This window comes from Strigops habroptila, chromosome 8 (genome assembly GCF_004027225.2).
Source record: "Strigops habroptila isolate Jane chromosome 8, bStrHab1.2.pri, whole genome shotgun sequence".
NCBI lineage: Eukaryota > Metazoa > Chordata > Aves > Psittaciformes > Psittacidae > Strigops > Strigops habroptila.
This window is the reverse complement of record NC_044284.2, coordinates 51320602-51343792: the sequence shown is the minus strand read 5'-3', so window position 1 is coordinate 51343792 and position 23191 is coordinate 51320602. Positions and strand designations below refer to the sequence as shown.

The window sequence follows — 23191 nt, the reverse complement described above, 5'->3', positions numbered from 1 at the left end:
CTGGCTGGAGCAGCCTACGCTGTAATCCACAATTCACTTAGTGCAGTGACCTTGCACAAGCCACAGGGCTCTCCTGCCCTAGCATGACACCTGCCCACACACACAGTTGGGAGTCCAAGCGAAAAACAAGATCCTCCCTGAGAACCAGGCAGAAGCTGTATGTCAAGCTCTGCTGGCAAAAGAAGGCGGGAGGCCTCGTCAGGACACCATATGGGGATGTTGCAGGGACACGAAGAGATGTGAGTGTGAGCAGACCACAGTGAAGAACCCTATCTTACCCCATTATGGGAATATGTGCTGTGTCTGAGACCCAAAAAGGCAAAGTTCAGTTTGTTTTCAGATCACAGTTTAGCATTTTTCATTCCTTCATCATGGGTATCTACCGAGCATCAGCATGTCAGAGGGATATGAAATCACTCCTGACAGCTAAGCTGGAATGTCCAACCATGGTGCCCGAAAACCAAGTGAGAGTGCTTTCTGCGACATTTCTGGGGCAGGAGCTTCCCCTGGGCTACAACTCTGCTGAATGAGAACTGAAGCAAACAATAGAGGCAGCAGGACACACACAGATGTGTTTGCCAGCCCAGGAATGCAGTCAGCGAGCATTCCCAGACACTGCTTCCAGAGCCACGGAGACATAGGGGACAGTGGCAGCCCATTTAGGGAAACTGTAATGTGTCTGGTTTCAATTTGCTATGCTGACTGAGCAATGCAGAGATGATCCCTTCTTTGCCTGGATGCTGCATCTCTTTCTTCTCCCATTAAACCTGCAGCTTCTGGGGTCAGCATGAAGCCATGGAAGCTCATACTGTCACCCTGAGCTCTGACACTTTCAAAGGAAATGGCTTAAGTCACGATGACATAACTGACAGCCCTGCTAATACAAAGCAATTTCTCTTTAAAGCTGTCGTATCCAGTAAAGTGTTCTGTACATGTGATATTCTGACTCTTGAGTGGAAGAGCAGATTTATATAAGCTGTGGCTTGCCTGGAAGCTGGGGCAGGAAGCAGCTTTCCTGTGCTATCTGCAAGTTTCAAATGGATTTCTTTTCCCCTCTTTAGTTTGCTGGATTTCAGGTCAACAAGTAAACTTTAAGTCCCGATCTCACAATGTGAGAGAAGCCTTTGGCTGAGAAAACTCGCATTACCTTCAGTAAAATGGAAAACCACCACCACCAAACACTAGAAAGCCAAAACAGGAACACAGTGTAATGCCTCCTCATGCATGCAGGAAGCACTGTTAACACACACAGGACCCTTGTGGGACCATGCCAGGAGATCTGACTCACAGCCCGGAGGCAACCATATCGTATTGAAGCAAGGGCGAGCAGAACAATTCCCCTACCCCACTCCAGGGCAACCAAGGAGACTCACTCCTTGGAGCAGCTGACTAAGGAACTGCTCCAAACAGCCTCCAGTCCTGTTTGAAAAGCACTCCCAAGGCCAATATCCCCACTCCCTTTCCCCGGTTTTCCAGCAGCTCAGCTAGGAGAGTCCTGGGTTACCCCAAGGCGACAGCTGAAGGAGCTGCTCAGTAACACCTACCATCCTCGTCAGTGCGCACGTGCACGGGGATGCTCTCCGGTCCTGGCCCCACATCGGTGTGAGCCCTTACCCACACCTTGTACTCGGTCCATTTCTCCAGGTCCTTGATCTCCCAGCTGGAGTGCTCCCGTCCAATGCCATCCACCACATGCTTGGTGTTGTCATCTCCTTCCACTGCCTGGTAGGCAATGGAGTACTGGGTGATGACCCCATTGCGGCTCTGGGCAGGCGGTGGCACCCAACTTACCCGGATGGTAGTGGAGCTGGTGCTTACACACTCGACTTCTTGGGGTGGGGCGGAGGGGGCTGGGGATAAATAAATGAAGTGGGGAGATGAAGGGAAATGAGTGGAAGGACAAACAAAAATGCACAGGGAACTTTTACCCAGCCAACGGAACATTGAACATACACATGGATGTTCAGCCAGTAGCTTCCTGGACAACTGCCTGCCTGCCTTGCAGATCAAAGATGGCACTAGGGGCAATTTGTATGTGAAAGCCTGATGAACAGCATGGAGACAGAAATGCTGTTCTGCATCAGAGAACACCTCTTCCCAAAGCAGTTCTGGACACTCACTTTATCAAACACAACAAATGGCAGTAAGAGAAGGATGGAGAGAGAGACTGGTAAGGGAGAAGAAAGATGCTTTCAGTGAAGATCTGAAGCAGATGGAAACCAGAAGAGGTAGGAAGCTACAGAAGGCAAGAGTGGCAGAAGGGAAGCTCACACACCAGATTGTATGAAGGCTTGAAAAACCTGCTCCTAGAAAAGTGAAGGAAACAAAAGAGGGTAGGGAAAGCAGGTGACTGAGGCTGCCTGGAGTGCATCCAGCGAGGTCTGGAATCACAACCATCAGCTGTGAGCAGCACCCTGACCCATGTGGGAGCCAGGCACCATGTGGAAACAGGAGATAACATGGTTGTGCTGCTTTGCATGTGTGCCTAGTATCTGGGACTGACTGCTTCATGGCTGTCAAACTGGTTACCTGCCTTAGGCGCTTCCTGGCCTATGGAGCTGTCCAGGGGAAGGCAGGCAGATCTTGCCCCCTCACAGGCAAAAAAAACATCTGCAGCTTGCATTAATTACTAAGCCTCAGCAATGTTAAGTGGCCACAGGGAGAGGAATGGGATGTGGGCAGCGGACGCTTCAGGATGAGGAGCAGTTGCTGCCACACAGCACTGCTGGGGAATAGCAGCAAAACAAATCTGGGGGGGGTGAAAAGAGAGATCAGGAAAGAAGAGACAACTTGAACAAAACAGAGCATCTCTAGACAATTGCCTGGTTCATTCCCTTCTCCAGCCTTGCAGACCTGCTGTCCTGTCGCCGCAGGGCCCCAGCAGCACGGGAGCCCTCCCACAGCAGCAGCAGGCTCCTCTCATTTGGCCTCACTGCCCAGGGATGCTGCAGACAGCACGCTTGCAAAGAAGGCAAGGGTGGAAAGCATGGAGAAGGAAGGGAGTCCACCTGGTCAGGGAAGGCACAAGCGAGATGGGTGCAATCTTGGGTGCTTGCACAGAAAGCAAGAGCCCTAAGCAGAGAGAGCAGGGCACCATCACCAAAACTAGCACACACAGTTGCTTTAATGCTAGGAAGCTTCTGGCCTGCAATAAGGCAGGTACAAGGCATCTTGCTTTGCTACGGCAGATGAAAGGCCGCTTCCGTTCTTCACTGCACCCAGAAACCTAGAAAAAGCTGAAAAAAGACTGTTGCCCTTCCCCATGCTGCAGTCCTTGAAGCCATCAGTGCACCAGAGCCAGCCTTCCTGGGCTCAAGCTCACAAGGGACAAGCCTGCCTCTCACTGCCTGCACAAAGGGGAACACAACCTACATCACCCCAGATGGCAGCAGGGACCTCAGATAACTAAAGCACCCAACAATTGTGCCTTGGCTATGTTGGGCACAGGTTGGCAGTGGGAGAAGATCTGGGAAAGCTGGGGACAGCAGAACCTCCCAATGCCACTGGTGACCTCTGCTTGTAGAGAACAAGGCCCATTTGCTTGCAGAGACAGTCACAGGCTGCATGTAACTCTTTGTGCCTGCTTCAGTGCTCAGGGAGCAGGGCCCATCTCTGATGCCTGCACTGGGGTGTCTGGAGAGAGGAAAAATGGAGGGAGAGTGGGCAGTGATGGATCTGGAAGAGATGATGCCTGAGCAGAGTCAGACTGCTGCTATGGGAAAGAGAAGTCAAAGCAGTGCGTGGAAGGGAAGCAAACAGTTGCTTATGTGAGGGAGGGCTGATCCTGCTCTGCCATCTGGTATACTGTAAAGGAGCAGGGGTAGAAAATGAATCCTCTCACTCTTTTGGTTAATCAGCAGGGAAGTGGCAGGGAAGAGAGTAGGAAGATGTAACACCAAAGCAACACCAGGAGTGAGCTCAGAGAGAGCTGAGACAAAGCAACTGGTCAGAAGGGACAGATGAGACATAAGGAGCTTGGCAAGCCTTTCCTTTGCCACTGTCTGCAGAGAGGCCATTCACAGAAGAGATCTGCTCTGGTTTTGTTGCTTCACAGCATCACTTAGGATGCAGCACTCAACTTCTTCTCCAAAGGCAGCTGCGGCTGGCAGGGTGGGCAGGTCAAAAGTTGACTGGGTAAGAGTCATAAACATGATGTGCAAGGCAAAAACTCAGATTAACACGTAAACAAAACAAAATAAAACTTGGTAACATGAGCAGGATCAACTTAAAATGCATAAGGAGTGGGACTGTCCCTCCTGGGGCCAGCAAAGAGCAGACTGGGTGGCCAGCATGCACCCACACACGCAGATGTACCCACACTGCAAACCTCTGCTGCCTCCAGGCTACTCACACCGGCCTCCCCCGCTGGTCCACAGCAGCCCTGTGCACCCATCCAGCCCACCTACTCTGTAAGCTAGGGAAAAGGCAGCCTCCAGACCCACCTTCGTATTTCAAGCAAGAACAGCATTTTAATGCCGAGGCCTGATGGGCTCCTCTCCTGCATCACACTGCTTGCCTGAGGCACTGCAGGCTCCCGGAAAACTCCCCCGTGCTCCTCAGGCCCTCAAAGCAGCACTGTTTGTGCTTTTTGCACGGTGCCCAGCAACTAAGCAAGCAGCTTAGCAGGAAAGACAACCCAAAGGCTTCTTAGAAGATGGGGTCCAAGCTGTGCTGCTTGAAGGGTGCAAAGGGGCACAGCATCCATCTGGCCTTCCTGGAAAAGCATCCCTACCATTCCTGAGCAGGGATGCCACAAGAAAAGCTTAGCAGCAGCAATACAGATGTCCTTCTCCAGCCCATGAGTAACTCACTAGTGATGATGTGCCTCCTACCTTACCCGTGACTGGTTTGTTAGGGCCAGGAATAAAGCCTGAAGACAGGCTATTTGGAAAGCAGGAGTCTGAGTGCTTTCTGCAGTTTGTGTCCCACCTCAACATGTCAGCCTCCAAGATCTAACAGCCTTTCTCAGGGCCACCAGATGGAAGAGTGCAGGAAGGAGACCAGTTTGAAATGGGGAGCAGCACTCTTTCTAGATTAGTAAATTCTAAGGCCATAGGGGACTGATCAAACCATCTGATCCTAAGTGCAGATCAGAGAATTTCTGCCTGGAAGTTGTGCACACAACTTCTGCTGAGCTTAAGCAGAGCTTTCTGAAAGACCTGTTTGACTTTGAGACCCCCAGTACCCAAGAACTCACTCTGCCCTGGGACTGTTCAGCCAGAGGTTTGCCACCCTCACTAAATAGCCCAATAGTAACCGCTAAGGACTGTTCTCATAGAACAGAGTGTCACCAGGAATCTTCTCCATTAGAGGCCTGTAAACCAAGACCCAGTCACTTCTTGGATAAATCAAAGAACTCGTAGGTCCCTCAGTGTAAGGATGGTTTCATTGCTCAAGCGAAGGTATTCCCGTGGCTTTTGGCCAAACCTCTTCCATCCTGTGCCTATTTCTCTTACTAAACAGATGCCAGAACCAGACAGCTACTGCTCCACTGGCCAGCGAAGCAACAACCTTAAAAACAGACCAGTATGAGATCCCTTGTGAGCAGACAGCATGTGGAACAGGTCATGGGAAGATGTTCGCCTTGAAGAGTTCACGAAGCAGAAGTTTCACTTACTTGGACTGTTGTGAGGCTCGGAAGGACTCATTTATGCATGGAGCTGTCTCTGATTAAGTGTGTTCAAGGATAAGAGCATCCACTGATGGAATTAATTTAAGTGGCAGGAGAGTTGCTTCAACCTTTGCCTATCAATACAAAAGCTATCTGAAATAGGTATACAAATCCCCACACTCGGAATTCGTTCTCAGTGTTCAAATATTTATAACTGCATGATCTGAACCTTTCTCCATTCTCATACCTGTCTATCGTGTGGCACTAAGCCACCATTAGCTCACTTAACGAGGTGGAGGAATCCCTGCGACTGATATGCTAATGAAGCTGAGTTTTGCTCAAAGAGAAGGTCACTCCAGTAGTGAGCAGAGCTGCTCTTCCCTGCCTGAGCTCCCTTTCTAATGGCCATCTCAGGCTCTCGGCTGCTGTGCATGCTGGTGCCCTCCCTGCAGGGAAGGCTGGCTGCCTTTGCCAACTGCTCACCCCACATAGCTAGTAAATCCCAGACAGACGGTGCTAACTGAAATGTCTTTTTTCCCCCTTTTAATGCTCTTTGCATAATGGCAAGCCCAAAAATCGTTAGTGAAAACGAGCTTATCGCAGGGCCCTTTGATAGCCCTAATCTGCTTATGCACAGCACTTTGAGCTGCCAGTCAGAGCAATGCAAACTCCTGCTCTGTGATCACATGCGGCAGAGTAAGGATGAAAGTGATATTGCCAGGGTCACCTCATTATCTAGGCTCTCTATTAACTCAGCTGCTGCTTGTTCTGGTCTCCCCTAGCGCTGCAGTCCCAGAAGAAGCAGCCTTACTTGCTCACACAACCCAGGCAAACAACCACTTTGCCAAACTTCGACTCCTCCAGCTGCCTGAGAGCCACAAGCACATCTGGCCTTAAAGGATGCCTCATCCTGCTGTCAAGTGTATGGACCAGAGATGGACTCCTGTGGAAGGAAGGCAGCTGGAATGGGAAGTGAAGGGATGAAAATCCAATGGTCTGGAGACAGCCACATTTAGAGCCAAACATCCATACACTGCCTGTCCAGACAGCTTGTCTTCATGTGAGTAAATTCATAGAGATGCACGAACCCACTCAAATCAATCTATCTCTCCAAAGCAATTTCCCAGCCTGTTTCACTCCTGCATTAGTTTTTATGAATCTACCCTAAGGGAAAGACAGCATGATCAAAGGGACATGAAGAAAGAACTTACCACTTGGGTGCACCCCCTCTGCCAAAGAGCCCTGATCCAAAACCCCAGCTGACTTTCCCCATTACACCCTTCAGCAATCTGTATGCCGGCATCCCTGTGGACCCACAAAGGCAGAGGCACTGGGCTACTCCATGCCCAGGCGATGGAAACTGAACTGCTTTTGCTTTGTCTTCAGTAGTGCAGAGTATCAAGACACTTACTGGATTGGGCAGTTCTGGCTTCAATCATGGGGGTGTAGACTCCTACCCCCAGCTCTGAGCGGGCACCCAGACGGAACTTATAGAGTGTGTCTGGTTTGAGGCCTTCCACGGCATATGAGGACGTTGGGTCAAACTCCACCTTTTGCTGGCAAATAAAAGGAAACACAGATTATTTGGTGTAGTTGGAAAGTCTAGAAAAGCTGGTGCTCAGCTCTCCATGCCAAGGGAACAGGCAGCTCCATCACCCATTCTGGCCCCACAGAAAGTCACAGCCATGCTGCCAAAGCTGCTGCAGTCCTGCAGGACTCCAAGGCATGGAGCTTCTTGGGAGAAATACAAGGACTCTGGCAGACCTCTCCGACAGCCAGGCTACCCTGGTGTCTAGACTGCACTCACTGTCTGTCAGCTTTGCGGGAATGCTGGGACTAGCTATATAGTTCAGATGAGGGGGACAGGACATGCGTTTGTTTTCTCTCAACAGACAGTGCCTGCCTGTGAAACAGAGTAAAGCCCTTGTCCTAAAGCAGTTGGGTTCTCTAATGCACCTAAACAGCGCTGGTAAAGGACTTGTTTTGCTGCCACTTCACCTGGAGGGCACTTACTTCTGGCAGCTCTCATGCCACTATGAATACAGGAGGAGAAGAGGACTATGGGACATTGTGAAGCTGCCATGGCACAGTTCTCACTGTGCTGCCCTGAAGCCAGCACTACTTTTCATATATTTAGAGCTGGACTTCCTTTATGGACCTGGCAGTAAACGTGGAAGGGCTCTCTCCAGGTCACCCTCAACCTGTTCCTTAACCAGTCCTAGAGCGGCAGACACATACTGGAGGTCATTTCAGACCCACCTAGAAGCCCTACTGTCTTTAAAGGCACCAGCAGTAAGGATGCCTCAGGGATGGTGTCATGGTATTCTGGAGCCTTTTCAGTCCCTAACCAGTCACTAGTTACTTTGTTAGGCACCAACAAGCACTGCTGAGGTCACTTACACAACAGCCAGAGACTGCCATGCTCCTATACACACCCCTGAGACAGAAGAAACACAGAATAGAAATGGTCCTGTTGTCACCTCAGCTCAAGCAGACACCTTTCCCAAACTGCTGAATTGATATGTCTGGCCCCAAGTGCTGCTGATGCAGAGGCAGGATCCTCACCTGGGTGCCATCCTCCCCTTCCCAGTACAGCAGCTCGTATTTGGTAATGCGTTCCTGAGAGGCAGGCAGCCACGTCAACAGGATGCGGGTATCAGACTCTGCTTCTGCCTGGAAGTCAGCTGGCTGAGCAGGAACTGGGGACCAAACACATGGTTAGTGCCAGGAGGCATATGCAGGCAAAGGAGTCCCACGGCTTTGCAGAATTTGTGTTTCACCTTGCGAGGATCCTCTTTCATTCCTTCTGGACTCTCCCTTCCTCCCTTTCCCCCATATTGTGCTCCTGGAACAATCCAGGCAAAAAGCAAGCACCTTTGGGACCCAGGCAGGTGACTATGGGAATCATGTTCACTTCCAGCCCCTGACTGCATCCCAGCTCCTTCTTTCCACATGCGTACTCAGACCCCAGAAGGGTCCAGCACAGTTACATAGATGCCAACATCCATGCTCAGGACCTCGCATCACATTTTTAGCCACTGTATCCCAGACAAAACCATGGGCTGAGTTACTTGCAGAGATTGATACCAACTACCCAAGACAAGCTGACAGCTTAAATCTGATAGCTGTGGGGTGGGGATGCCACTCTGACATGCAACCGTTTGATCACCAAGTGCAGTTGTGATGCCTGGTGCAGATCAGACACACAGCTGAGCCGCACACGTCTGAGGTGCACATGGAGCCATAGCGCCTCACTCCATACATACCCCCTTGCTGCGTTTTGACCTGGATGATGTCCGAGGGGGGTCCATCACCCACTGAAGTAAAGGCCAGGACACGGATGCTGTACGTGGTCCCTGTGATGAGGCTCCCAACGGTGGTGAGGTGACTGTCATCAGTGTTGTGTTTCTGCCACATGCTCAAAGGCAGATGCGGGTCGGTGGTATAGTAAACGCGGTACCCTCGGATCTGTCCATTTGGCTCCTCTGGCTGCTCCCACTGGACCAGCATGGTGCTGGCGCTCAGCATCCGTGCCTGGACTTTGAGGGGTGGACTTGAAGGAGCTTGTTCTCCTGTCCGGGCCTCGACCAGCTCACTGGGAGGACCCCTGCCAATGTTATTGACTGCGATGACCCGGAACTCATACTCCGAGAAAGGGCTGAGCCCACCTATGCTGTAGCGGGTTGTTGCCACACCATCCACCTCCTGGAACTGACCCTCCAAGGATTTGGGCTTGTACTGGATGACGTAATATGAAATGGGGTCGGAGTTGCCTGAATCCCAGGTGAGGGTCACACTGGTAGCTGTCGTTTCAGTCACTAATGGCTCTGTTGGAGGTTTTGGCAGTGCTGCAATCGGAAGGCAAAGAGGTGTGATTTAAATAATTCAGTCAGCTCAAACCCTGCAATGTGCACGGGGATAAAAATGGAGCTGCCACCTCCCATTAACATTCTTCTTTAAAAGGCAGAAATCATTTCATACTCTACAACATGCATTTTTATATTACCATATATTGCTTGAAGTGGTTCTTAATGGAAGGATAAACAGAGCAATCATGTTATTAGACGTGCTTGACGCACTTACCAGCAGCAGGCTAAATAAAGGTAATTCAATGGGGATGCAGGAATGTTTCTGTCATGGGGGTTCAGCTGGCAGTGGGAAGGTGCTTGCTGGGCTAGGCTGGCCCCAGGAGCCAGGTGTACAACTGGTTTACAAGGGATACAGTAAAGCAATCAGAGCACCACAGGTAATCTGCAGTTATGCTCCTGCTTCCACAGAGACAGCATCTTAGGCCATAGGGAATTCATGGACAGTGCTGTTAGATGGGTTGACGGGGGAATGTCTTTTAAGTATTACAACACATGCAAGAGGGATACAGCCAGAGAAATTACCAACTTTCCCATCCACTATTTCACTGGGTGGTGTGTCAAACTGCAACCAGACAATAAACTGTTACACAGGAACTCTGTGACACCGACATCTCTGAAGTGTTAATGAGAACGCAACTACTGCAAGCAAACATTTCCGGATTTGCCATTTTACCAAAAGAACAAAGAAAGAGAATGAGTGTGAGAGAGAGATTTGCGGAGTACACAAATACTTTAAGACAATGACTGAATTAAAGTCTACAGTAAGTTTAAACCTCCTACGAACCACTCTAGTCAAAGTCATTAGTGACTTGTAATGCAGCTGTGCTTGACAAACTAGGAAAATGCTAAGCTCAAATTAAGATCCTCAAGTATTTAATTCTTTGGCAAAGCCAACAGGTTTCCAGTTTCCACGTGGTTCAGCTGAGGAGGGCAGGCTCTACAGCACAGGAGTGCTGAGGAAGATGCTTTTTCCAGTGCTACTGCAACATGAACACTGGGAGTTCGGTGAGGACTGGACTGGCGTGGGAGGGAAAGGCATGCAACCCACAACCAGACACCACACATCTACCCATGGAGGACTCAGGGAGGGCAAATATCCTGCCCAATATTACAGCTTGAAGCAACACATATCCTAGAGCATCCAAGAAATTGGCAGCCTCCCTCAGGCTTTCAAGGACAGATGACACTCATCCACCCTTGCCTTTGGAAGCTTGACTCTTGCCAGTTCGTGGGTGTGCAGCCTGTATGTGAGCAAGGGACAGGCCTCGTACCTGTGATGCACTCACTGCAATTAGCTCTGTCATTGCGCTTCTCTTGTCTAACCCTGCCAACTGTCTATTTTCCAGCAAGCACAGGAGAAGCAACACTGGATGAAGGAATTAGGGTCAGAGGCAGTCATATATCCAGAGTGAAGGTGCAGAAAAGACAGACAAGAGAAACAAGGAGGAAGGCAAAGGGCTAAAGGAGCTGAGCAGTCCTGGGGTGGCAGTGGGCATCATGTCAGCCAAAGAGGGAGTGAGGCAGAGCTGTCCCAGATACAAAGAGGTAAATACTGGGAACCATCAGGGTAATGATGCAGTTGCCACCTCCTCCCTCCATGTCCAAACCACCTCCCCATCATGCCCCTTTCTTTTATACACTCTTGAGTAGGTACTATAACCAAGGCAACCCCTGTGCTGTGTAAGAAAACAGGAGCTGGAAAAGGTACTGACAAGCAGGCACCATGAGTAAAGGGAGCACTGTACAGCTAAGGTTAAAAGCATCCTCTGACCAGCACCAGGGAAAAGAGAATTTGCTGTTAATCTTCAGGTCAGAGAGGGCTAACACTCAGTTCTGTGATTTGTTCAAGCAGGAACTCGATGCTAGAGGTGGCCATAGAGCAGGAGGGGTCCTGCAAGAACAGAGAGAACAGACAGACTCAGAAGATGACGCATCTGTGGAAACCTGAGCTACAAATCAACTGTAAACAGAGGAGGAAAGGGATAGTGTGGACCTGCTTGATCCCAGATGGGAAAGGCAGGACACGTGCTTCAGCCTCCCATTACAGAGCTGTCTGGATGGGCTGCCCTGTGGTCAGCAATCAGCAGTAACGTCCTCTTTGGGGCAAAGCTACCTGTGAAATGGCAGCAGGAAGTATGCCTTAAGGACAGCTACAAAAGATAGAGAAATGGAAAAAGGCAGAGCAGTAAGGGGGAAAAGAGAAAATTGTCAGAGGAATACACAACAGTTAAAAAACAAGCACAGACAGCTCCTCCCTGCAAGGGGAGGGCAGGAATGCTCATTCTGGTGAGGCCCACAGACACTTCACATTGCTGAGATGAACCTTCTTGTCCCACCCTTTTTGCAAGAGGACATTTCTGTGCAAACAGCTCTTTGACTGCAGACATCCACAGGCCCCCTCCCCAGGACAGCCTATGGCCTACCGCTGTGCTGATCCTGCTGATACACAGAACAAGCCAGAAATTGCTGAATGAACACAGGCTTGATGAGGTCCCCTCGTGGTGTAACAAGGACCCAGCCTGACACAAGCCTGTCTCCCATAATGCCACGTGTATGTGGAAATATGTGGAAATGACCTTCAAAGCAAATACTACGCTGTGAGCAGGAAAAAACAAAGTTGTGGCTTTGGGTTCCTCCCTTCCAAGGTGGAAAAGTCACAGAAGACTGCAGTCAATTTCTGCACCCAGTGACACTTTGGCAAAGGGCTTCACTGTTGAAATCCAATCAGAAGCACCACAAGGAGTAATTGCTTACCTTTGACAGTGATCTGGGCCGTGGCTTCGATCATGCCGAGGGAAGAGATGGCCACGCAGGTGTAGTTGGCAGACTGCATGATGTTGTTCAGCTCCAGGACATTCCTACCGACGGGCATCTCATCCTCTTTGGTCAGTTCCTCCACACCAGCCATCCACTTCACGTAGGGCATTGGAGCACCTACTGCCACGCATGTGAGGTTCACGCTCCCCCCAGGCATCACCTCATGGTTGCTCGGAGGGATAGAGAATCGAGGAGCAACACGCCGCACTGAAACAAGAAGGAGACAGCTAGTAGGGTCACAGAACCAGCAGAGAGCGCTCAGTTGCATTGCGGTGGTACGTGAGGGGGGTACAATAGTTTTGCCTGTCTATCCCTCGTGACAGATAAAATTAAGTGCAAAAGCTGTTCCCTGCTTTGCCAAATTGCACACACTTTGCTCTCCTTCCTTAGCCACTGGCATCTTATTAGAAGAACTCATTAAGGGATGGCTCAATCCATTCCCTCCAAACATAGCCTTTTGAAATCATATTACTAACATGAAACATTCCTCCATTTAAATTACATTCCTCTAATTAGAGAGCATGCACAAATGCCAGTCACACACTCTCTCTGTGCAGGGCCCACTGAAGCTCTGTAAAACGGAATTACCTGCTCAATTTATTAGCTCTAGAGTAAAGCAACCCGTCCCCTAAACCTCAGAGGGTTTGGGCAGGAGCAGCAGAAAGGTTTCTTTTGGAATTAGCACACATGCGCTGCTAAATAAAATATAATTCCTTTCAAAATGTAACTCAGGTTCTACCTTGGCTCACAAAAAATAGTCACCAGAGCTGCATGACATTGTCAGGGCCCGAACAGATCACCTTGCTGGGCAGGAGAGAACTAATCCTGACAGATGTGAGATCATATCCATTTTGACAGAAGAGAGCAGGGCTGGCAGAACCCTTCCCACCTTTGTGGCAGCACTTCGGGAGATGTATTCCTCCTTATTTCATTGCACAGCTTCTCTTCATATCAATCCCTTTCTGGGTATTTCATTCAAGGCTTATTTGTAAGCAACTCTCAGCTACAATAAAGCTCTAAAGCTGCCTGCCATATGCATTCCTGTCAGGAAAATGACACTGAGAAATAGAGGCCCCTTCTTCAGGGTTAGTGTTATGGGCCTATTTAAGCAAGGGTAGAGAAACAACTGTGCTCGGTAAATCTTTGTCTCCTCTGGGCAAGCCCATTTTAGTCTGTAGTTAAAAAAGGAAACTGCTCGAACGTGTCTCGCCCAGCAGCCCTGCTCTGTTCTAGCCTCCTCCACCAGAAAGGCAGCCCCAGAGCATCGGTCGGGTTCACGACTGATCAGCTCCCGAGGAGCCTTTTCCTGCCAATTACGCTCCTCCATCAGTGCATCAGGCTGGTGGAGCGGCCAAGAGCCACGGTGCTGGGGGCAGGTGGAAATGGGGCAGGAGCCGGAGCGGTGCCAGCTCACAACACGCCACAGGCACAACCGGCCCCACGGGCGCTGCGGGACCAGGGGGACATGGCTCTGCTGGCCTGGCTCCCGCTACCACGGTGTCTCCGCAGGCGGTAAAGCTGCTGACAGCCCGGTGAGCCACAGAGGTGTCAGCTCTGCTCGCCAAGCTGACTCTCCCCAAATCAAATTTCACTAGTGCTCTCTTTGATGACTCATCCCCAAAGCAACAGGCTCGCAGAAATAGACTGAACACAGAAGCCCCGATGCTAGCATGTACACCAGAGCTAAGACTTCGTGATAAATTAGACAATACTGTCAACATCGTGTGTGTACTACACATCGTCTCGGTGACAAAACAGGGCTCATTAGCTCCTTACCAGCCAGGGGAAGGATAACTTGCCTTTCTTTTTTTTTTTTTTCCTCCTTCTTTGAATGTCTAAATCCAAAGTCTTGCTGGTTGTTTCTTTTAATCAATTATTAAATCTCAAATCAATAGCTACATGAGCAATTGCCAGTGAGGCGTTACCTGACTGATGGGGCAGTGCTCCCCAAACGAGACAGAACTGAAAGTGTACTCAAGTGCTACGCAGTCATGAGAATACAGAGTTCACCTGATGGACATGGCAATGGTTTAACATGATGGCGTGTTATTTCCAACCAAAGCATCCCAGCACCATTCGTTAAGAGTCAGGTTTCATTTTCCAATGAATATGGTGTTGAATTATTCCAGGTAGAAGCTGTTCAGTTTCCATTCCCATCCAAGGATCAAACCCACCCATACTGTATTAAAATAAAAAGGAGCAAACTTCGAGGATAAAGCCATAGGTGTGCACAGAGCACTCACACATGCACCAGGCAAACAGGTACCGGAGGCCACTACAGAGCCAGAGAGAAAGCAGTGCAAGGGCAGGACAGGGAGAGGGAAGGGACACAGGAACTCACACACAGGGACATGGGAAGACAAAAAGACTGGAGGACAAGAGGCCATGCAGGAAGGTCATAGCCCAACATGCACAAACAGATTCTGACTCCCAGCCTTGTGAGACCAAAGGCAGCAGAGCCTGCTGCAGACTCCCCTTACCCTGCACTGTGCCAAGCACTGCTTTCAGGGTGCTCCTGGGTCCAGCCTGAGCCCCACCTGTGCCATGTCCCCCTTGATGTGTCCTGTAGAGGCAGTGGCTGCAGCCATCTCTCCCCAGAGAAGCCAGCAGCTGACTGCCCCTTTCTCCCCTGTGGACAGCACAGGGGAGATGCACTTCAAAGGAGCTCTCTCAGCAGCGCTTTGCAGGGTGAAGGGCAGGGCTGAGCCCCTTCAGAAGTGGCTCTGCCCTGTCCTACCCACAGGGGAACAGCAGAGATGGTCGGTGTGTTCATGTGCCTAGAGAAGGGATGAATGGCAGGGAAAACTCTCCTGCAGACCAAACCGTATGGGAGGATGGAGAGGCTGCAGCATCGCCAACCTCGACAGGGGCCACGTGTCCTGTGTACCACAGCCTGAGACATGCCAGGAAGCTGTGGGGGCCTCAGCTCTCAAGTGTGGCAACAGATGAGAGGTTAAACAGGTCTCCGTGGTGTATTTTTGTGACCCAGCATGTCTGAGCCAGCCTCCCCTGGACAGCACACCGGCAGAGCTGCTAAGATGGGCTTGTAGCTCTGCACCAGAGAACAGCGGTGCCCAAGGCACCGCAGCTGCTAAAAATGGATGCCATGTGTAGGGTCAGCTCTCAACACGGGAGGTGGGAGGGCACTGGGGCAATGCCTTTGGTGAGAGATCTGGCCTGGACAATCCTGTGGCAGGAGCGTGTACAAAGGGAGGGACAGGCTCCATCAGCCTCCCATCCGCTCAGGGGATAATTGGCAGCTTCTTGTCCCAGTCAGTATGGATGGAGAAGAGGAGATGCTGTCAGTTAGCATTAGTGAAGGCTGGCAGAGCTCTCATAGCAGCTTGCGGAGCACCATCAACACATTCCTCAGGCTCAAGCCAGTGATTTAAGTTGCTTGCTTTTCTAGCATAAGAGTCTGGTAATAATTTAAATCAGTACAACTCCTCAAAAAGCAGCATTCTTAGAATTTCTGTCTAATTTACAAGTCAAATCATATGGGCTAGCACAGCCCATGATGCTACCTTAAGTGCTCCGGAAAATTTTGTTGTTCTTCATTTATTGCAGCAATGAAATTTCCCTTTTTATTACAGTTTTCTTGACAAGAATTTGCAATTTTTTTTTTTTTTTTTAATCTTTTTGGATAAAGATCAGAGAAGGTGGTTTGGAGGCTTTGCAGGGACAGCACAGGAAAAATTGCTGTGAACACTAAAATGATTTCAATGGACAATAGTATAATTCAGAGGTTTAGTTAAACCAACAGACTGTCAAAAATGAGATTCATTGTCATTCATCCCAAGAATAGGCACCGCAAGGGCTCTGTGCTGCTCCACTATTCAGCACGCCTCCTGGTAGAGAGTGTTCCTTGGGAAGTGAAGTGAAACCCCAGAGCGGTGAGCAGTGCAGCGCAACCTGAGCCGTGCCCTGGATCCCACAGGACAGGGAGAAAGGACAGCATGGAGACTGGTTCTCCACTCACTGGGGGAACCATGGGGAGGAAGGAGGGAAGCAGGCAACACAAGAGCCACAAAGGTTGAGATTGAGAAACGTTAATAATTCAGCATGCCTTAACATGCACATTCCTTGCCTTGAGACCAAAGAGCATGAATTGATTGCCCGGCTCCTTTCACCACAGGAGTGGCTGTTTCCTAAAGGCTCAGGTTCCCTCTGAGGGTGATGTTACCCCTTTGGAGAAGAGGGACCCCCCCTCCCTGCTACTGTCTGCAAGATTTGTAGGCTGAGGTCTGGGCATGAGTGCTCAGGGCTCACAAGCCGCTGCTGTTGGCCTCTCTCTTGCGTGCTGAGACACTGCTGGCATACAGCAAGACTCTGCTGGAAACACAACAGTGCCAGGAGGACTGCCCATGCTTCCAAAACTGTGTGGTTGTGCTAGGGAAGGGGAAACCAAATTGCTTTTCCCTGCTGGCTGTCTTGGCCACAGTACAGCTGAGCAAATGACAATGCTAAAGCCCCTTCCTCCAGCTTGCAGAGATGCAGGGAACTCTAGTGTCTGCACTTGCCTCTGAGTTTCCTTCTCACCATGCTTCCCTGGTATCTGTCTAACTCTGGGCTTCATCTTCCCCTTTCCTGGCACCCCCATCACAGGCTCACTGCGTGCTTCCCCATGGCGATGGAGAGCTGTGCCTGTGCTCTGCATGCTTCTGCACTCAGCTGCTTTGATCCTGCTCCACTATCCTTACATCCTCTCCCCTTTACTCTTCTTCTGCACAAAGGAGCAGCAGCCTGAAGACCTGTTTGCTCTGAAGGAGGACTATTGCTGCTTGGGCTGTGCTGCTCCTCCCTGGCCTATAGCACAGCAAAGGCAAGTTTGGAGGGCTCTGCTCCAACCTCCCAACAGGGATGACTAGTAGAGAGTCACACAGGGCCACATCTTTGAGAAGGTGAGGCTGCCCTATTTCATTACTCCAGCCAGACAAGCTGGAGGATCTGTGCTTGCACGGGGTGTGCTCCTGCCCTAGCCACACTGCTACCCTGGCCAGAACTCCCGCCTTCCTCAGGAACCACCTCCTTCGAATCGGGAAGGAATGAATTTAGGAGATATCCTCAAACATGATCATCAGTCTGCATGGTTTACTCATCTGTAGACACCCTTCATCTCGCCCTCATGTTATCATTTTAAAGAAGGACTTCAAATGGAAAGGCAGTTGCTAGTCTCACAATCTATTGACAGAATCAACAGCAGGAGAGGAAAAATTGGAACCAGAAAAAATGCATTTACAGTCTAATCTTGTGCTCAAACAATGCTGTACTATTTATGCTCCCAATGCATCCTTGAGTGCTGACATTTTATAGACAATTTCCAAAACAGGGCCTTGCCATTTTTGGATTATATTTCAGCTATAACTTTTAGGTCTAATTATTTGCGCTGACAACCACATATAAAAGAGGATATATCATTACAGTGGTGCAGCATTGGAGACACATCAGCATTCAGCATGCTGACATACTAATAGCAAAGTAAGGGAGAGCAAGATTGTGGAGCTATGCAATTTGCATTCGCTCTCTGAAATTTCTCTGATGAAAATAACACAACATTAAGGAGGGAAATAAGAGAAAAGATCCACTGTATCAAGATAAAATAACTCGTTAATAAATAACCTTGTAGCAGTCACAGAGCAATAATTAAATGCATGGGTTAGCAGTACACAGTTTTAAGTAAAGCTGGAAAAATGTAAGATGTAATTATCAGTGCCAAACAAATTATAAGCACGGCAAATCCCAAAGGAATATTTAGAAACTAATTCCTGGCTTCCCATTAAATATTTGTGTATGTGGGTATTTTTGGTGGGGTGGGAAGGAGGGGTTGACACAAAGAATGAGAAATTATCCACTCCTGCTGGCTTATATCCATTCTCAGCTGCCTCCCCTCAGCTAAACCATGCGGCTAAAACGTTTAAGTGCCCTGTCAAAGGTTCATTCTCCAGAGGTGCCTGAGCCATCACAGCAGTGCTCCAAATTTACTGAAATCTGGGAGGCTTTGGGCCTTAGCTTTAATTTCTTCTCTTTTCTTCCTTGTTCTCATTTTTCATCACTGTCTTGGGCTCAGGTAATTTTATCCTCTATGAAATCTATTTTTAGAGGGTAAACAACAAGGGCCCTGTGCCTCAGTACAATCTAAATGAGAGCACGTTCCAGGGAGAGAAACAGGAGTGAAGTCAGTGTACTGGAACAACCACTATGACAACTTGTTAAAACTTGTTGCAATGATGATTGTAAGATCAACTGATGCAGCTGCTCAGTGGTACTTGTGAGAGGAGCCGGGGTTCTCCCTGGAAGAAGCTCTGAGCTGGAGAGCCGCTGCAAGGGTCCCTCTCCTGCAGTGTGTGGAGGGACAGACTCACATGGTACCTGCTTGGTGAAGGAGTTCAAGGACTTCTGCCAAAACCACCTGCATTCCTCAGCATGAAATCAGGAGTGCCTCGAGTAAGGTCTGGAGCTAGATTTAATTTAAAAGCTGGAGTTGCCTTTCACGATTGTCCTTTATTCACTTCTGGCTTTTTGAGGGCAGCAGGACAAAGCAGGGCAAAGCACAAATCAGGTTTTGCTGAGCGGCTTTGAGCTCCTGTGCTCATTGCCATGGGCCTCCCTGAGCCATCCACGGTAAGGCTGGGGCCACTGCCAGAGCTCCCTGCTCTCCTGCCAGCAAGAGGAAGATCCAGCCCCAGGGAAGAAAGGAGAGGCAGACCTGCTCATGCAAAGGGCCCTTGTCCGAGCATGGAGAACTGGCTGCCCCCAGAGTAGGGACTGCAGTGGAGCCAGGAAGCTGCCTCAGCACGAGGGCCTCACATCTCTCAGCCAGCTGCCCCTGCTGCCCTGTGGCAAAGGAAGGCAGCACGCTGGGTTCTTCTCCAGCTGAGATGAAAAGTAAGCTTTCTGCCTCTAGAGAAAGTGAAAACTTACAGCTACAGGAGAAATTGAGGAACCTGCTCTCTTCTAGCAGCTTGCGAGGGGACTGGAGATCATTCTGATCTCTGCTTCCAAAGACTGCTCTTGATCTCCGGCCAGAAAGCTGCAGCATTTTATAGGTATTATACTGGCACCTAGCACAGGTAATGGGTTAGAGAAGGACCCCACATACAGTAGCATGCAATTCTTCCCACCCTGTCTTTGAACAAAGGTGCCCTGGCTGGTATTTGCATGCAGAATATATTATGTGCATTTTAACTCTTAAGCAACAAAGACATGCAAGCAAAGTGTCAATGCCATCACCAGAGCCACAGCAAACAGTAAGCAGATTTCATCAGGCACACTGTGGCTGTGCCCGGAAGGGAGCCAGAGTCTGTAGGACACCCTCCCCTCTTGGAGATGGCTCTCCTCTCCCTACTGGAAAGTCCCATCTGACGTGGCGTACTGTAGATGGATAAGAAGTGAAAAGGACCAACCTTCTCGCTGATCTGAGAGATGAAAGTTTGTTTTGTTTGATGGCAGAGTGCGATGAAGATGAGGAGGGAATAAAAAAAGACAAGGAAAAACACAGAGAGTAAAAACAGGCCAAGCTTCATCTGTCCGCACACCACTGAAACGACAAGACAAGACTACAGAGGTCAGCCATGACTTCCCACCATGCACACACACCACTCCATGTTGTGGACAAGAGTGTGCCACGCTCACACCACTCTGGCCAGGAGCAGGGAGCCCCACCGACCTGCTCACCACTCCTTGAGGCAGGGTGGAGGGGACTGCACGTCCCACACATACTCACATGGAGGGTGCTTCGGGGCAGCCCCGTGCTGGGCCAGGTGCTGGAAGCACAGACATATCTACATGTGCAAAGCACTCGCACACACGCACAGAGCAAGGGACTCCAGCCATCACACAGGCTGACGTGCTCCCACACACCCACTCCAGCTATAAAGATGATGGCAAAGGCACTTTAAAACCATTGACCACACACTGGGAAGAGCATATACGTAGATCTGAATTTTATCAAGTATGAAAGAAATGTTCCAAGTGGTGAATGGAAAATCTTCTACCATGAAGAGTTGTTCCCCCTCTCCAAAGAAAGAGCTAAATGCAGCAGAGAGGTATTAGGCAAGTGACAGACATGCGCAGTCTCAGCTGGGCTCAGTTTCGGGAGAGCCTTATTGGTACACTGTGCTGCGAGTGAGAGATGGACAAGAAACCAGAAGGACAAAAACACCCAGAGAAAATTGAGCAGATCCCAGTTTTTGTTCCTGCGGGAGAGACAGTAGAAGGTTAGTTGCATTTTCCTTACAGACAAGGGAGATCTTATTTCTCTAGCAGGAGTGACCTCACTCCAGCTACAGATCTGTGGCGTACCATCTGTAATCGAACACTCACTGAGAGAATACAGAAGTGGATGTGATAGTTAAAGGCTGCTTATGAGTCACATTTTTGATGGGGGAAGGAGAAAGTGGGGGGAAGAATTTGCTTTCCAGCAGAAACACTGCAAATTAGAGAACAGCATGTGGCATTATACAGTGCAACAGTATAGTCAGCCATTTCCAGCAACCAGAGGACAGGATTTTAACCAACACTGACATGGTACAGACCAGGCAACAAACTGCCAATAAGAGCTACAACAGTGGCCTACGAAGTGTAATGGAGCTTGCAGGAGAACAGCAAAACAGTTGTTTACGTTTCTTCAATTGAACTGATATCAGGGGACCACAACCAGCCAAGCCAGAGTTTAACTGGCCCATAAGCGAGGGCCACATCCAGCGAGGCCCCCCACCTGAACATCCTCAAAACAAACAGTCCTAGCTTAAGGTTCAGGTTTCCTCTGCCCTGCTTCAGGCAGGGGATTTACTTCTCGGTCCACAAAACATTAACATAAGGCTCATTTAATCCTGTGAGACCCTGTGACAGGAGGGAACCTCTTTATTGCTGCTCCCAAGCCACCACTTTATTTCCTAATTTAATGGAGCGTATCACATCTGCTTGGCCGTGGCAAACAGCAAGGGGCTTCTGTCTTCTGCTCAGCTCTTCCCAATAGGGAGAATTTGTTTCCTGCCCTTGCCCAGGAAGGACAGTGCTTCTGGCAAACCAGGCAGACCCGTGAACGGCTGCATTTCTGGAAAGCAGCACTAACATCACAATAGGGCAACACAAACTCCAAGTGCTGCAAGCATGGACCATCCTGCAGCACCCGATGGGACTGTGTGACAGAACAGAAAGAGGCTGGTGAAGGGTGTAGGACCAGCGGATGCTGCTGAAACAGCTACAGGAGCACCCATCCCTGCTGCAGAAGTGGAGCAGCTTCAGAGCCTCCCCCTGCCCTTGGGAAGCGCTGATGGGTCCCCAGCCACCCCAAGGGGACTTGCTGTGGTGCCACTTGGCCTGCCTGGGGGCAAGGCGAGGGGTGCTGCTGCAGCTGAGGGACAGCCAGGGGCTTTGTTCTGGGGAGCCTGGCAGGGATGGCACTGCATCAGTGTGCATGGACAAGAGCAGGCTTCAGCAGTGGCTTTCCCCACATATTGACACTTCAGATTAGAGTTGGAAAGGTGAGGAGATACATGTGAAACACACTAATTCAAACAGATTACTTTCTGGTCTGTCAGACAGGAACAAGTTTAGGGCCCGCTATTTGTCACTAATTGCTGGATTATCCCTTAATCTCTTACTATATTAGTGGCTTATGGGGAATAAAAACCAGTAGCAGGCTATTTTGGAACAGCTGTAAGGCAAGAGGGAACACCTGGGCAGAAAGTTCTCTCTCTTTTCCCTCTAGTTAATGTTTAAACAGCTGCTGCTTTATCTGAGATAAACCTGATAAATGGTAAATTGAAAGTTTCATCTCATCCCATTCACATACTCCCTTACCCCCAGTTCTCTATCCATGCCAATCCTAAACTAAAAAGCATGTTTTACCAAGTTTTTCTGCTTTTGTATAAAACAACTGAGCAGTGACTGTAAATATCATCTGCCCCTCCCGCCCCCATGTAGAGACTGAGGATTTAAGGCTGGGGTTACCCAGAGTATCCTCTGTACAGAATACCATGGCTCACTAGGCACGTTTCCGCGTCCGCATGAACCTGAGCTGCCTGGCAACTAACTTGAACATGCCAGTCTATGTACAAGACAAAGCAAGTGAAGTCACAGCAGAAATGCCACCAGAGGATAGCAAACTCTGGAAGGTAAAAACAGGGCTTGTTTTGAGATCCATGCTGAAACAGCAAAGAAGCAAAGAGCAAGGCCGTATCAGAGATGTGTCCGCCAGTCCCATCAGATGGCTCCAGTGCTCTGCAGGCAGAAATTCCCATGCTGATTGAATTTGGCTTTTACCCTGCCACAGAACATGCTTGTCTTACACAGTAGCATCAATACTCTAACCACAGCAGCTTGTTGCAGAAAGAATGAGCTTGGGCTTATGGGAGGGCTCTGCTTTTGTGTATTCTTGGGCATTAGCTCCCTGAAATAAGGAAGGGGGCTGTGGCCAGGATACGAATGCACAGGTCTGAGAGTTTAGATCGCTGGCTCAAACAAAGGAATACCTTTCTAAAGCTTTTCAGAGTGGGAAGCTAATACTTTCCTGAAAGCAACAAGAAAGTTTATTATCCCAATCGGCTCTGTATTCTGCTGGGAACTGCCAGCATCTGTCCTTGTGCTGAAAAACCTTGGGTGCTACACGAGGCATTAAGATAAAGGCAAACCCAGACACTTTGGGATCCAAAAGACAGAGAGGTTAAAAAAAAACTAGAGGGGGATGAACCTGTTCCTGCTTATCTCCAAAAGCACATCTTGTGTCTCAAGGACTCCATATAAATCAAAATTTATCCTTTACAGCTTTTAGAAGTATAGAGGAACAAAAGGACAGATTGTCTTTTTTACGCCAGATTACATGAGACTAAGACAACCTTCCATTATATGTGATGAACAATGCTCTCATGCCACAGTGATGAGTATATTCCAT

The 23191-nt window shown here is 49.5% G+C and overlaps 1 protein-coding gene across 21 annotated transcripts in view; it reads right to left on the bottom strand.

Moving 5' to 3' along the window:
- PTPRF (protein tyrosine phosphatase receptor type F) overlaps positions 1 to 23191 on the bottom strand; it is a 391730-nt gene that overhangs the window by 64708 nt on the left and 303831 nt on the right. For 14 of the 21 annotated variants that reach the window (XM_030493851.2, XM_030493849.1, XM_030493857.2 and 11 more), the window contains 5 exons: positions 12235 to 12504; positions 8878 to 9459; positions 8177 to 8310; positions 7023 to 7167; positions 1545 to 1850 (listed from right to left, as the gene is read on the bottom strand). In XM_030493851.2, the coding sequence (XP_030349711.1) occupies positions 1545 to 1850; positions 7023 to 7167; positions 8177 to 8310; positions 8878 to 9459; positions 12235 to 12504 (1437 nt within the window). The remainder of the gene's footprint in view (positions 1 to 1544; positions 1851 to 7022; positions 7168 to 8176; positions 8311 to 8877; positions 9460 to 12234; positions 12505 to 23191) is intronic. The other 7 variants (XM_030493864.2, XM_030493869.2, XM_030493870.2 and 4 more) reach the window with 1 other exon arrangement.